General features: G+C 53.3%; 1 protein-coding gene and 2 non-coding genes across 3 annotated transcripts; 1 reads left to right on the top strand and 2 right to left on the bottom strand.

Moving 5' to 3' along the window:
- Positions 1–1,015: 1,015 nt before the first annotated feature.
- On the top strand, positions 1,016–13,196 carry CLIP3 (CAP-Gly domain containing linker protein 3). Its single transcript, XM_061174119.1, has 14 exons — positions 1,016–1,185; positions 1,502–1,725; positions 4,734–4,873; positions 4,959–5,052; positions 5,239–5,400; positions 5,796–5,914; positions 6,422–6,658; positions 8,954–9,089; positions 9,236–9,364; positions 10,005–10,148; positions 10,216–10,339; positions 10,547–10,611; positions 10,990–11,062; positions 11,658–13,196. Exons 2-14 carry the CDS (start codon positions 1,560–1,562, stop codon positions 11,710–11,712), a joined length of 1,644 nt encoding a protein of 547 aa, XP_061030102.1. The 5' UTR covers positions 1,016–1,185; positions 1,502–1,559; the 3' UTR covers positions 11,713–13,196.
- TRNAR-CCU (transfer RNA arginine (anticodon CCU)) lies at positions 3,623–3,695 on the bottom strand. The gene has a single exon. It is a non-coding gene; the product is annotated as a tRNA-Arg (tRNA).
- Positions 11,380–11,452, bottom strand: TRNAV-CAC (transfer RNA valine (anticodon CAC)). The gene has a single exon. It is a non-coding gene; the product is annotated as a tRNA-Val (tRNA).
- Positions 13,197–13,225: the final 29 nt, after the last annotated feature.

Genomic DNA, 13,225 nt, shown 5'->3' with positions numbered 1-13,225 from the left:
AGAGATGACAGGGAAGTTCACACAGGGACTTGTGGGTTGTGGTTGAGACATTGGCTGTTACCTGCAGTGAGGTGCAGCAAGTAGATGCCTTTAGGAAGGTCCTGATGTCATAGGTGTTAATAGGTCCCTCTGGCTGCATATTGGGGTGTTGGGGGGAGCTGCCATAGTCCAGGTGGGAGAGGATGAAGGATGGACCAGGATGAGGGCCTGGGACTGGGGTGAGGGATGAAATTCTGGAAATATCTTGAATGGAGCTACTGGGCCTGCACATTAGAAGCATGAGAGGTGGAAGGCAAAGTCAGCCAGCCCTGTTCAGGCTGGGATGATTGTGGACAGTGCAGGCCACAGCCAGTCAGGTGTGACAGCCCAGCCAGGATGATGGAGCCAGGAAGGCCTCATCCCTGGGCTGGCTCCTGGAGGCCTTTCTGGGGGAGGAGTCCATTGGCAGATCTATCCCCTAGACACTGCCAAAGCCATGTAGCATGGTGATTAAAAGCCCAGACTCTATAGCCAGGCCACTGGGATTCAAGTCTTAGCTCCATTACCTATTTGCTGTATGCACTTGGGTAAATGGCTTAACTTCTCTGGGTAAGTGCTGTGTGAGCACTATGTGATAATGACAATGACAGTGATTATAGGAGTCTCCACAAAATCATCCCTCTGAGACATCCCTTGTCTAGGGCGGACATGGAGTAGAGGTCAGGTCTGATATGTCAGAGAGAGAAAACACCTACCACTACCACACATCGAGACCCCTGCCCAAACTGGTCTGGTTTGCAGGCCTTCGCAAAGGCACTATCACAGCGGGATGGACAATAAGAGCTGTGCCCGTTTTCCGATCCCTCTCTTTTTGCCCTTGTCCCTGCTTCATCTCTCTCCTGTCTCCATGCCTCACATCCTTCTTTGTGGCCATTTCTTCTCCCCATCCTCAGTGTCTATACCCTTCCCACCGCTACCTCCAGCTTTTTCATCAATGCAAGCAGTGTCTCCGCCCCCGCGCCTGGTTGGGGGTGACAGCGCATGCGCCGTCAGCGCCCCTCCCTCTCCACCCCCATCCCCCGTCGGCGTCCGGGCCTCGTCCCCTTCTCTCTGTCTCCTTCTCCCCCATCACTTCCCCAGACACTGACACCCGATTACTCCAGTTTCCCCGGTTTCAGCTTTGGTCTCCAGCCCCAGCCACCCGAGGTAAGATGGGTAGAGGGGAGGCCCGCGGAGAAGGGGAGGGGCAAAGCATCCTGCATCCTGAGATAAACAAACCGGGGGAGGAGGCGGCCTAGACTGAGGGCCCTGACGCGGGAGGAGAAGAATGGGGGACTGGCCTGGGGGAAGTGGTAGGCGCTGGGCCCACAAACCAGCGTCCTCTGATGGGTGACTGGCGTCCCTATGATTGCCCAAAATCCAGAGCTGGGGGCGTGGGAGCCACCCGGAGCCCGGGGAGCGTCTGGGGGGCTGAGATTCCGGAGACTGGGGGGCACCCTCTCTAGCTGACCTCTGCCCCCAGGATTTGCCTGAAGGCCACCCCCAACTCTGCATCTGCCCCCTGAGGGCCACCAAGGACCATGACTAAGACAGATCCCGCCCCGATGGCCCCGCCGCTCAGGGCGGAGGGAGAAGAGGAGGAGGAGGAGGATGAGCCTGTCCCAGAGCCCCCCAGCCCCACCCAGGAGCGCCGGCAGAAGCCTGTTGTGCACCCCTCGGCACCTGCCCCCCTCCCCAAGGACTACGGTAACCACCCTCCCCACTCGCCAATATGGCCTGGAGCCTTGGGTGGCCAGGGAGGTTTGGCTGAACTCTGCTGGTGGAGATGGTGGGAGGATTCTGGAGGATTTGAAGGTGTTCTGGAGGAGTCCTGGACCTTGGGTTCCCCCCCCTTCATTAATTCACCCATTGGAGAATGGAATTGGGATAATCATAATATTTAATTCATGACACATCATTCAGTCATCTAGTCATTAAACAAGCATTTTTGGAAAGCCTGCTATGGACCTAGGAACTGGGGGCACAGCATGGAGCAAGACAGCTCTAGTCTTTGCCTAAGAGAACTCACAGGCCTCAATGACAACCGCACAAATAAGTATAAAAATATAAGTACATAATTACAAGACATGATGAGAATTGTGTTTGCTAAGAACCGAATTCTGTAAGAGCTTTTTAAGATATGCTTTCCCTGAGGAAATAACATTTGAGGGATACCCAAGGATGAATTGAGGGTTAACAAGGGAAAAGATCAGGGGAAGGGGGTCCCAGGCAAGGTAACCGCAGGAGTAAAGGCTCTGAGGTAGGAAGATGTGGAGCTGAGAGGGTGGCCTCTTGGAGAAACGGGAAGTGTCTACTCATTCACCAAGCAGTATTTATCCATCACTACTACTCTGTGACAAGCCTTGTGCTAGGAGATGGAGATTTAATGGTGAGCAATCCAGGCATGATCCCTGCTCTCAGGAGAGAAGGCAAGACTAAGCAAGTAACAGGTATATAAATCGGATAAGTTCAGATTAGAGTGAATGCTATGAAAGAAATAAAAGATGGAGATATAATAGAGAATGGCTAGGGGGCAGCACCTTGAGACAGAGTAGTCAGGGTGGGTCTTCTGACGAGGTGGCATTTAGGCTGAGACCCAGAGCATGAGGAGGAATCAGCCATAGGAGAGCTGGAGAAAGAGTGTTCCAGGCTGTAAGCAGCAAGTGCAAAAACCCTGAGGCAGGACTGAGCTTGGAGCAGAGGGAAAATCCCGGTGTTGCTGTTAGGGAGTGATTGGAGTTGAGATGAGAGGTTGGCAATGGCTAGATCTGGAAGGGCCTTAAAGGCTACTGTGAGAACTCTGGATATATTCTAAGTGTGATGGCGGGGGAGAGCAGTCTGGGGGGAGGGCAGGTCTGATTTATATTTTTAAAAGCTCCCTCTGGCTACTGGGTAGAGAGGGTGGAGCTCAGCCAGAATTAGATATAGGAGGAGGCTTTTAGAAGATGTTGGCTGGGAATCCCCAGCAGCTGTAAGTTCGGAAATGAGGTTCCAAGTTCAGAGAGTAGGCGTCATCAGGATAGGGCAGGAGGGGTGGCATCTGTGGACATGTCACACACTAGAGGTGGGTCAGAGAGGCCATAAGTTGCCTTCAGTCTGATAGAAAAATAAGAACGTTATCTGGGTGTCTAGGGCCGGGTATCCACCCTGGGAAACTGGAAAATCTCCACTGGAAATGTGGCTGGATGTGGCTGGGGCCTGTGGCCTGCTGGGAAGTCAAAGAGTCTAGGGTATCTGCCCCCCGTCCCCAGGAATCCTGCTTGTAGAACAAGGAGGGTTTGGTCACAGAATATGAAGGAATCTGAAAATGTGGTCTAGGACAGAGAGAGGGCTAAGGTGGACTCCAAGAGGAACTCGTGTATTTATTAAATTTGTACATTAATTCAGCTAGACTGACAGAGCGCCTCCTGCATGGATAAGAGAGTGAACAAGGCAGCCTGGAAACGTCCTAGTGAGGGGGACAAGCAAGAAAGGAAGAGAATGAGGAAGAAGAGAAAGGGAGGAAAAGAGGGAGGGAGGAAGGAGTAAACAAGTAATGTTAAGTAGTGATTTTTTTCTTCTTTTTTTTCTTTTGGCCACGCCACGTGGCATGTGGGGATCTTAGTTCCCTGACCAGGGATCGAACCCGGGCCCCCTGCACAGGAAGCGCAGTGTCTTAACCGCTGGACCACCAGGGAAGTCCCTAAGTAGTGGTATTTTTAAAGAAATGAAAAAGGGCAAGAGATAAAGAAGGGCAGAGGTGCTGATTTAGCCAGGGTGGTCTGGGGCGGCCTCTCTGAAGCCTTAGGAAGATCTCAGGGAAGACGGGCCCAGGCAAGAAAAACAGCAAGCACAAAGCCCTGAGAGAGGAATTTGCCTGGCGAATTGGAAGGACAGAAGGAGGTCAGTGTGGCTGGAGGGGAATGAGTCAGGGGGAGAGGGCAGAGAACAGACGAAGCCCGTTTGTGCAGGGCCTGTGGGCCAGGGTGAGGATTTGGGTCTGTACTCTGAGTGTGATGGGAGCCAGGGCAGGCTTAGCCAAGGAGAGCTGTGCTGTGACTGGGGTTTTAAAAAGAGCACACAGGCTGCTTCCGGGAGACACCTTCTATGCGGTACTTCCCAGGGCTCTGTGTCATCTGGTCATTCATTTGCTCATCCATTCAACATGCACTGGGCTCTTGCCTTGTGCCAGCGCTGTGCTGGGTGCTGACGTTACTACAGGGCAACACTCTAAAGGGGGGAGATGGAAGTTCCTCTGGGCACACCCTGGCTGGCCACAGGTTGGATCCTGCCCATGGATCCATTTTATGTGCACTGCACAGTAGTTGAAATTTGGGGAGATTTTTCTTAAAAACCGTGATTTCTGGCTTTTTAATTTTCTTTACCCTGGAGATTTGGCTAAACCATGCCCTGACAGGGCAACATGCGCTAGAGCAGTAGCAGCCCCCTTGGGCATGCAGACTCCTTACCACACTCTTGTTTCATGGGGTGGAGTTTGCTGCTATATGATCTTCCAATTTTTCAAGATACACCAGGCATCCACATTTTTATGTGAAACCTCCTGATTTTGAAACCTCACTCTGGCCACACAGAAAATGCCTGTGGCCCATGTGCCAGCAGTTTGAGACTCTGCATTAGAAGGTTTTAAAGGTCTAGAGCTCCTCTGCCTTAGGATGGAAGGAAGGGGGTCAGTCCACAGTTTGCCTGGGGTGACCTTGGACCTCTCACCACCCTAGCCTTCACCTTCTTCGACCCCAACGACCCTGCCTGCCAGGAGATTCTGTTTGACCCGCAGACCACCATCCCTGAGCTGTTCGCCATTGTGCGCCAGTGGGTGCCCCAAGTCCAGCACAAGATTGATGTCATTGGCAATGAGGTGAGAGAGCTGGGGAAGCGAGGGGGGAGAGGAAGGGGTTCCTCATGTGTTTGGGTAACCCTCCCTGGTCCCCTGGTACTCCCAGGTTCTGCGTCGAGGCTGCCATGTGAATGATCGTGATGGGCTGACCGACATGACACTGCTCCATTATGCGTGCAAGGCGGGGGCCCACGGAGTCGGTGAGGGTCCAAACCCCCAAACCTAACTCCCACGCCCAACACGCTCAGAACCCCGGCCCTCAGACCTCCATCCTGGACCCACAGCCTAAGATCCCAAAGTGCAGTCCCTGAAGCCCTGGGCCTTCCCCATGCCCTGGGCCCACACTCTGGAGGAGGGGACCCAAGCTGACCTGGGCTGTCGCGCAGGGGACCCCGCGGCGGCTGTACGCCTTTCGCAGCAGCTGCTGGCACTGGGCGCAGACGTGACCCTGCGCAGCCGCTGGACCAACATGAACGCGCTTCACTACGCGGCCTATTTTGACGTGCCGGATCTCGTGCGCGTGCTACTGAAGGGTGCACGGCCCCGAGGTGAGGAGGAAGGGCCGGGCTGGGAGGGGCAGGACCTAGGCGAGGAAGGAGGGCTGGAAGCAGAAGGAGGGTACCCAGGTGTGGGGGGAGGAGACAAGTGAGAAGGCGGGGAAGGCAACTGATGGGGCCTGGCATGGGAGGCCAGGGTGGGAGGCGGGAGGCGGGAGGCGGGAGGCGGGAGGTGCGGGAGAAGGAATTCAGGGGTCCAAAACGTCAGGGCCTGGCGGGAGCTGGTTGGGAGGGGTGTGGCCGAGGAGGGGCGGGGCTCTGCGTCAGAGGCTGCGGGAGGCCCTGGGGCCTGCGGGTTAAGAGATGGATGAAGAGGCTGGAAGGCAGCGGGAGGGCTGGGGTGCTGAGGGCGCTCACCCGGAACCCTCCTCTCACCCACTTCCCAGTGGTGAACTCCACGTGCAGTGACTTCAACCATGGCTCAGCCTTGCATATCGCTGCCTCCAACCTGTGCCTGGGCGCGGCCAAATGTTTGCTGGAACACGGCGCCAACCCGGCGCTTCGGGTACTGCCACCCTGGCCCAGTCCTGTTATCTTCCTTCTCCTTCCTCCCCAACCGCTTTCTGGCCAGCAGGCCTCTGCAGAGGGTGGGAGCGGGGGCGGGGGCGGGGCAGGACCACTTGAGTTTCTTGAAGCTCTCATTCCCCATTGGCCCAGTTGGACCCTTAACCCGGTACCACAGGAGCCCATTTTCAGTGTTTGTCCTTCACATGGCCCCATTCCGGGCTTGGGGTCTTGGCCCTGAGGGCAAGCAGCAGCATTGAAGTGGGACCTTCATTCCCTATTGGCTCCATACTTGACATCCCCAGCCTGAGGTCTCAGGGGTGGACTTCCCTGGGGACCGTGGTCTGTACCTTAATGCCCCACCCCTTCCTATTTCCAAGTTGGCCCAGGGTATGACCTACTCCCACCTCTGCCTCACCTCGACCCGGGGTCTCTGGGGGCATGGGCTCAGTGGGAGTGCAGCCTATGCCGCTGAGTCTTTGCTCCCTCTCTTCCTGTTGGCCCCCAGAACCGAAAGGGACAGGTGCCAGCGGAGGTGGTCCCAGACCCCATGGACATGTCCCTGGACAAGGCAGAGGCGGCGCTGGTGGCCAAGGAGCTGCGGACGCTACTGGAGGAGGCTGTGCCGCTCTCCTGCACCCTCCCCAAGGTCACGCTACCCAACTATGACAACGTCCCAGGCAATCTCATGCTCAGTGCACTGGGCCTGCGCCTGGGAGACCGCGTGCTACTGGATGGCCAGAAGGTCAGGGACTGGAGCAGGGAAGGGAGGGCAGGACTCAGCCCTCATCCCTCAGAGCTGGGTCTTTGGGCAGAGTGCAGACTCTCCCCTTTGCCTGCCCACCCTCGCAGTCATGCACACAGTATTCATTTCGTCTAACAGTTGTTCTGTGAGTGCCTCCTTTGTGCCCCACCCAAGCTGAGCTCTCAGTCCAAGGGGGAAGGCAGATCCATCTCCTGACAGTGACAGCCCAGAGCCGTCGTGGCTCATGAGGAAGCACATGCAGAGTGATCAGCGCAACTCTGCCCCCTTTGGGTCCCCCGGGCCTTGTGGTTCCCATCCAGGGGCCACTTGTGTTCCCAGAGTGATCAATACTTTGCTCACTTGAAGATGCTGAGGAGTGAGCCAGGAGAAGAGAGGGAGAAGGAGGCCTTAGGGAGGGGGAGCAGGTATAAAGTCCCAGAGGACAGAGAGAATCTTCATTCATCCAAGCATTCCAAGTTTGATTCATTTACCTGGTGTCCCTCAGGCTCCATGCTGGACCCAGCCTGTCCTTGGGGATAAAGGCCTGTGTTAGCCCCAGCCCTGCTCTCATAGAACTCCATTTCTATTGAGGAAGAGACAGTCAATAAAGTATACCCATAGTTAAGGTAATTTCCAGTAGCAACAAAGGCTTTGAAAACCATTAAATGCTTGGATTTAATAAATTGGCCCTGGCTGAGGGCCGAGGTGGTTTTAGCTAAGGTCTTCTGAGAAGGCTTCTCTGAGGAGGTGATATCTGAGCTGAGATGGGAAGGAGCTCACCTTGCAAAAATATGGAGACAGAGGAGACCGCAGGTACAAAGTCCCAGAGGAGGGGAGGGGTAGTGTGACTGGAGGGGAGTTATCTAGGGAGGGTGAAGTGGAGACGTTAGCAGGGGCTGGATCTCACCAGGCCTGCAGGCCACTGGAGTGAATTTGAATTTTGTTTCTTTGTACAGTGAGAAGCCATAAAAGTCACATTTTGTTTTGTAATCAAGAGTTTTGCATGCATCAGCCCCATCTGGAAAGTTTCTGTACATGATTTAATCAAATCAGTGTGACAATTTTGAAAGCAGGATGGGTTGATTCTCTCCGTTTTACAATATAGAAGACTGTAAGAAGCCCAAGAGGTGAAACTCTTTGTCTGAAGACATGTAATAACAATCTCTGCCTGTAGAGAAGCAGCACAGCACAGTGGTTATGAACTCAGGCTCAGGGATTTGCTCAGGCAGATCTCAGCTTTGCCACTTACCAGCTGTGGGGCCAGTGATTTCACCTCTCTGGGCATCTGTTTCTTCATCTGTAAAATGGAGCTGATAGTACCCACTTGAGGGAGGTTGTTTGAGGTTTATTTTATTTTATTTTTTAAAATTAATTTTTATTGGCATATAGTTGATTTACAATGTTGTGTTAGTTTCTGCTGAACAGCAAAGTGAATCAGTTATGCATATACATATATCCACTCTCTTTTTAGATTATTTTTGAGGTTTAAATTAGTTAAAATGTGTAAAACCCTTAGAATAGGGCTTGGCTCTTTGTGTGCCAGGCACTGTTCTGCTCCCCACACCAACTCTCCAAAGTAGGCACTATTATTTAGCCCATTTTATAGATAAGGAACTGAGGCTTAGAGCAGTGAAGAAGCCTCACACAAATGATAATAACCACACTCACTGCAGCTAAGCAACTTCACATATATTAAAAATGTTTCCACCAGATAACCAGCCTCTGAGGTGGATTGTTATCCCCATTTTCCAAATGAAACCGAGGCCCTGTGAGGTCCCTTTACCAAAGTTACAGGATAATAATAGTCAACACTTACTGATCCCTTACTCAGCACCAGGCCCTGTTCTGAGGGATTTTATGTCTCTATAGCATTCATGTCCAATAGACCTTTTTGTGAGATTGGAAATGTTCTGTGTCTGTGTAGTCCAGTGAAGTAGCCATTAGCCACATGTGGCAATTAAGCACTTGAAATGTGGCTAGTGTGATTGGAGAAATGATATTTTAATTTAATTTTAGTTAATTTAAATTGTCATATGTGGCTAGTGGCCGCTTACTGCATCGGACAGCACAGCTCTGTAACAATCCTGTAAGGTGGGTGAGATTTCTGTTCCCATTTCGCAGATGAGGACGTTGAGGCACAGTACAGTTAAGTTATACAACCAGTGTATGGTGATGTCCAAGCTGAGATTTAAGCCTGGGGCTCCCTCATCCATCCCACCATGCTGCCTGTGTGCCAGTGATCTTATCATGGCCTCTCAAGGTGCACCCAAGCCATATCCTCCCTTGTTTCCTCAGACGGGCACGCTGCGGTTCTGTGGGACCACGGAGTTCGCCAGCGGCCAGTGGGTGGGCGTGGAACTGGATGAACCTGAGGGCAAGAATGATGGCAGTGTTGGGGGTGTCCGGTACTTCATCTGCCCTCCCAAGCAGGGTCAGTCCCACTGGGGCCCAGAAGGATGGTGGTGGGGTCCACTCAGTAGTTCTGATGCTGCTGCTGAGTGCTGGGGTTGGGAGGTGATGAGGGGGGTCAGAGGGCAGAGGCTTGGACAACTCCCAGCCCAGGCTCTGTTCCCCCAGGTCTCTTTGCCTCTGTGTCCAAGATCTCCAAGGCAGTGGACGCACCTCCCTCATCCGTCACCTCCACACCTCGGACTCCCCGGATGGACTTCTCCCGTGTCACTGGCAAAGGCCGCAGGGAACACAAAGGTCAGAGGGGGAGCCCTAGGAGTGACGAGAGCCATTCTTGAGGATATTCTGTGGGCAGTCCAGCTTCTGTGACTCAGTTTCTCCTCAGGCTCAAACTCCCATTTTAGAGGATGACCTCTGAGTTCCTGACTTTTGTGCCTCAGTTTCTCCTTTGACTCAGTACTGGTCCCACCCAGTTCTTGCAAGGACCTGTGTGTTCCCTGCCCCCTATGACTTAGTTTCCCCTTAGACCCAAAGGTTTTCTCCCAGTTTTAGGGAAGAATCTACGGGGTTCCTGGCTTTAGTGACTTGATTTATCCTCAGACCTAACTCCCCCCTTCATTTTAAAAGGACAGTTTCTGGGTTTCTGACTTCTGAGACTCAGTTTTTCCCTTGGCCCAAATATCCTCAACTTTGAGAAAGAGTTTTGAGGTTCTCTAGGTTCTTGACTTAGTTGTCCCTCAGGCCCAAAGCCCCCACCCCCAGTTCTCTGGCAGCTGGGATTGTTTCCTTTCAAGCCCACCCCGCAGCCCCATTTCAGAGGAAGGCTCGTCTTGTTTGAGCCAGGACAGTTTCTACCTTGTGGCTTTCTGGGTGACACGGGGCCCCAAGGGCTGGCATCTGGAGGCCTCACCCTCACCCCTTGTCCCCTCCCCGCCAGGTAAGAAGAAGCCCCCATCATCCCCGTCTCTGGGCAGCCTGCAGCAGCGTGAAGGAGCTAAGGCTGAGGTTGGAGACCAAGTCCTCGTCGCAGGCCAGAAGCAAGGGATCGTGCGTTTCTATGGGAAGACAGACTTTGCCCCAGGTGAGGATAGCTATCTGGGCTGGGGGCAGGCAGGGCCTTGAGGCATCCTGACACTCTCCTGTTGCAGGTTACTGGTACGGCATAGAGCTAGACCAGCCCACCGGCAAGCATGATGGCTCTGTCTTTGGTGTCCGGTACTTCACCTGCCCTCCACGGCATGGAGTCTTTGCACCAGCATCTCGAATTCAGAGGTGAGCCCAAACTCTGGTCACAACTCAGGGCACCACCCAGAATCCTGATCCCCCGCTTGGATGTCTCCTCCTCTTGGACCAGGAGGACAGTGTGGATATCCACCCCCAAACCCTAGCTCTTTCCACGTAGGCCCCTCGGGGCTCCACTCCTGGTCAGACCCTGGCCTCTTGTGGCTCTGACTCCTCCCACTCCTCGTGTCTCCCCAGGATTGGTGGATCCACTGACCCCCCTGGGGATAATGTTGGAGCCAAAAAAGTACATCAAGTGACAAGTGAGTTGGGGGCTGGCTGTGGGAGGAGTGTGGATTTGGGGATAGAAGGAAAGGTCTTGGGTCCTCAGGTATATGCTGGTGACAGAATCACCAGTATTTAATTGGGGACACAGGGTCCAGGGAAATGATGAGACAGGATCCCAAAAAGGATGGGCGCTATAGGGATGGGGATGTTAACGACAAGGCTCTGAGCAGGCACCGGGGACATGGGTAGGTCTTGGAGGACACAGAATATTATTGACAAGAGGTCTAGATGGCTATTGGGAATGGAGGATATTGGGGACATGGATAAATATTAATGAAAAAGAGTCTGGGTGGATATTGAGGACAGAGGTGGGTCTATCATCCCCTCACCTGAGACCTTGCCCTTCCCTTCAGTGACGCAGCCCAAACGCACCTTCACAACAGTCCGGACCCCAAAGGACATCGCATCAGAGAATTCCATCTCCAGGTACGTAGCAACCCTTGGCCCCCCTCTCCTGTGGGATATTCAAGGAGAGGCATCCACCAGGCCATTGGACACAGGGAGTATGGAGTTCTGGGTTGGGGCTGGAAATAGAGGTTAAGAAAACATACGACTAGTTAGCTTACCCAGAAGCAGTCTTTAGGGAGTGAGGCCCCATAGTGAATTCTGGTGACTTCAACTTTTATATATATATATATATATACATATATATATATATATATATGTATATATATGTATATATTTGGCTGCGCCGGGTCTTAGTTGTGGCACACGGTATCTTCATTGCGGCATGCGGCATCTAGTTCCCTGACCAGGGATCGAACCTGGGCCCCCTGTGTTGTGAGCACAGAGTCTTAACCACTGGACCGGCAGGGAAATCCCTGGTGACTTCAACTTTTAAGGGGCAGGTAAAGGAGGCAGAACACCTTCCGCTCCACGGGAGCCTGAGAGGGCACAGCTGGAGAGACAGAGGCAGAATCCAGAAAGGCCAAATCCCAGACACTTGGGGAAGAGCTGGGCGGTGACGGATCCAGATGCTCTCGCATCCTGCACCAGCGTGTGACACAGTTCTCTTCCCCAGGTTGCTCTTCTGTTGCTGGTTTCCCTGGATGCTGAGGGCGGAGATGCAGTCTTAGAGGCTCTGGACATCTGAGAGAGACACAGAGCCTCCTCTAGCATCTGCTGACACAAGGAGCCCCCGACTCACCCTGAGATAGAGATTCCCAGTAACACATCCAGAATAGAGACCCCCCATTAGCCAGCCCTCGATCACTGAGGCCCCATTATTAACAGATTCCCTCATGATAACCCCCCAAATACAGACCCTATGTTACCCAGAAAGAGATTCCCTAAGTGTAGTACCTTCAGGCTAGTCCCAACCCTTCAGAGCAGACCCCCCCAATAACAGATTTCCACATCACCCCAAATGACGGTGACCTTCTCTACATAATGCTCCACAGCAGAACATTCCTGGGTCACTAGTCACTGGATCAGAACCCTTCCCTGTTCACAAAGACCCCCCCCCCACCATCAAGTCCCCTTGAAAGAAACACCTCCAGAGCAAGAGTAACAAACCCACATTTAACATCAGTCCCCTCAAGATGTTGTGACCCCCATGGTCACCCCAAACCCCTTACACTGCAATCAGAGACTCCCTCCATTAACGAACCCCCCTGCTCTTACCCCTCAAGAAGAAACCCCCATTAACCAGCCCACTGTCACCCCCAATTTACAGATACCAAAACAGTACTGGAAGTGCTAATTACAGGACCCCCAAGTCTTCCTATCCTCTGCACCCTCAAGAAACCCCCAGTGCCTTGTACGAAGCCCACCCCATGCGGCCCACAGCACCTGTGCTGGCCAGGCTCCCAGAAAATTCTCTATTTTTAAAGTAATTATTTCCCCCTTTGGGGGGACTCCAAAATTTGGAGGTCCCATTCTGGCACTCTGAGGATCCCAAACCCCAGAGTACGTGTCCTAAACTCCCCTGTGCCCCCAAGTCCTACAGCCCCTAAGAGACCCCAAAGCCCTAACTCCCAGTATCCCCAAATCATGGAATCCCCAAATCCCCAGGGAATCCCAAATTTAAAAAATCCAATCCCAAGCCCCCAGGAAACCTCAATCATGGAGGTTCTTGTGCCTGGGATGGAGGAGATATGCATCCCGGGCCCCCAGAGCACCTCAAGCCCTATTCATAGGCACCAGGAAACCCCAAACAGGAATTCTTATCCCTGGAAACCAGAGAACTTCAATGTCCTGAGTCCATGGATCTCAAGACACCCAAATTCCAAGAGCACCAGCCCCAAGGGAACCCCAAATCCTCAAGCCTCCATCTCATACATGAGGGGCATCAAGGCCTTGAGGGGATCCCAAATCCTGGAGTCCCCATTTCAATCTACATTCTGGTCACAGGTCCAAAACACCAAATCTAAGTTACTGGCCCTGAAGGACCTCAGAGCACCCTGGCCAGACTAACAGCCCGACGGAGACCCTGAAGACCCAGGGGTCCAGGGCAGACCTGGGGCCCTGAAAACCAAGGACAGCTCACGACTGCCCCTTCACTGCATGTCCCCAAACTCAGCATGACCCCTACCCCTTCAATAAAGACGTTTCTACGGCTCTCTGTGTTGGGTCGGTGTTTAGGGAGTT

The sequence above is a fragment of the Eubalaena glacialis genome, chromosome 18 (genome assembly GCF_028564815.1).
Source record: "Eubalaena glacialis isolate mEubGla1 chromosome 18, mEubGla1.1.hap2.+ XY, whole genome shotgun sequence".
Classification (NCBI taxonomy): Eukaryota; Metazoa; Chordata; class Mammalia; order Artiodactyla; family Balaenidae; genus Eubalaena; species Eubalaena glacialis.
The sequence above is the reverse complement of the archived record's forward strand: the minus strand, read 5'-3'. Positions and strand labels throughout refer to the sequence as shown.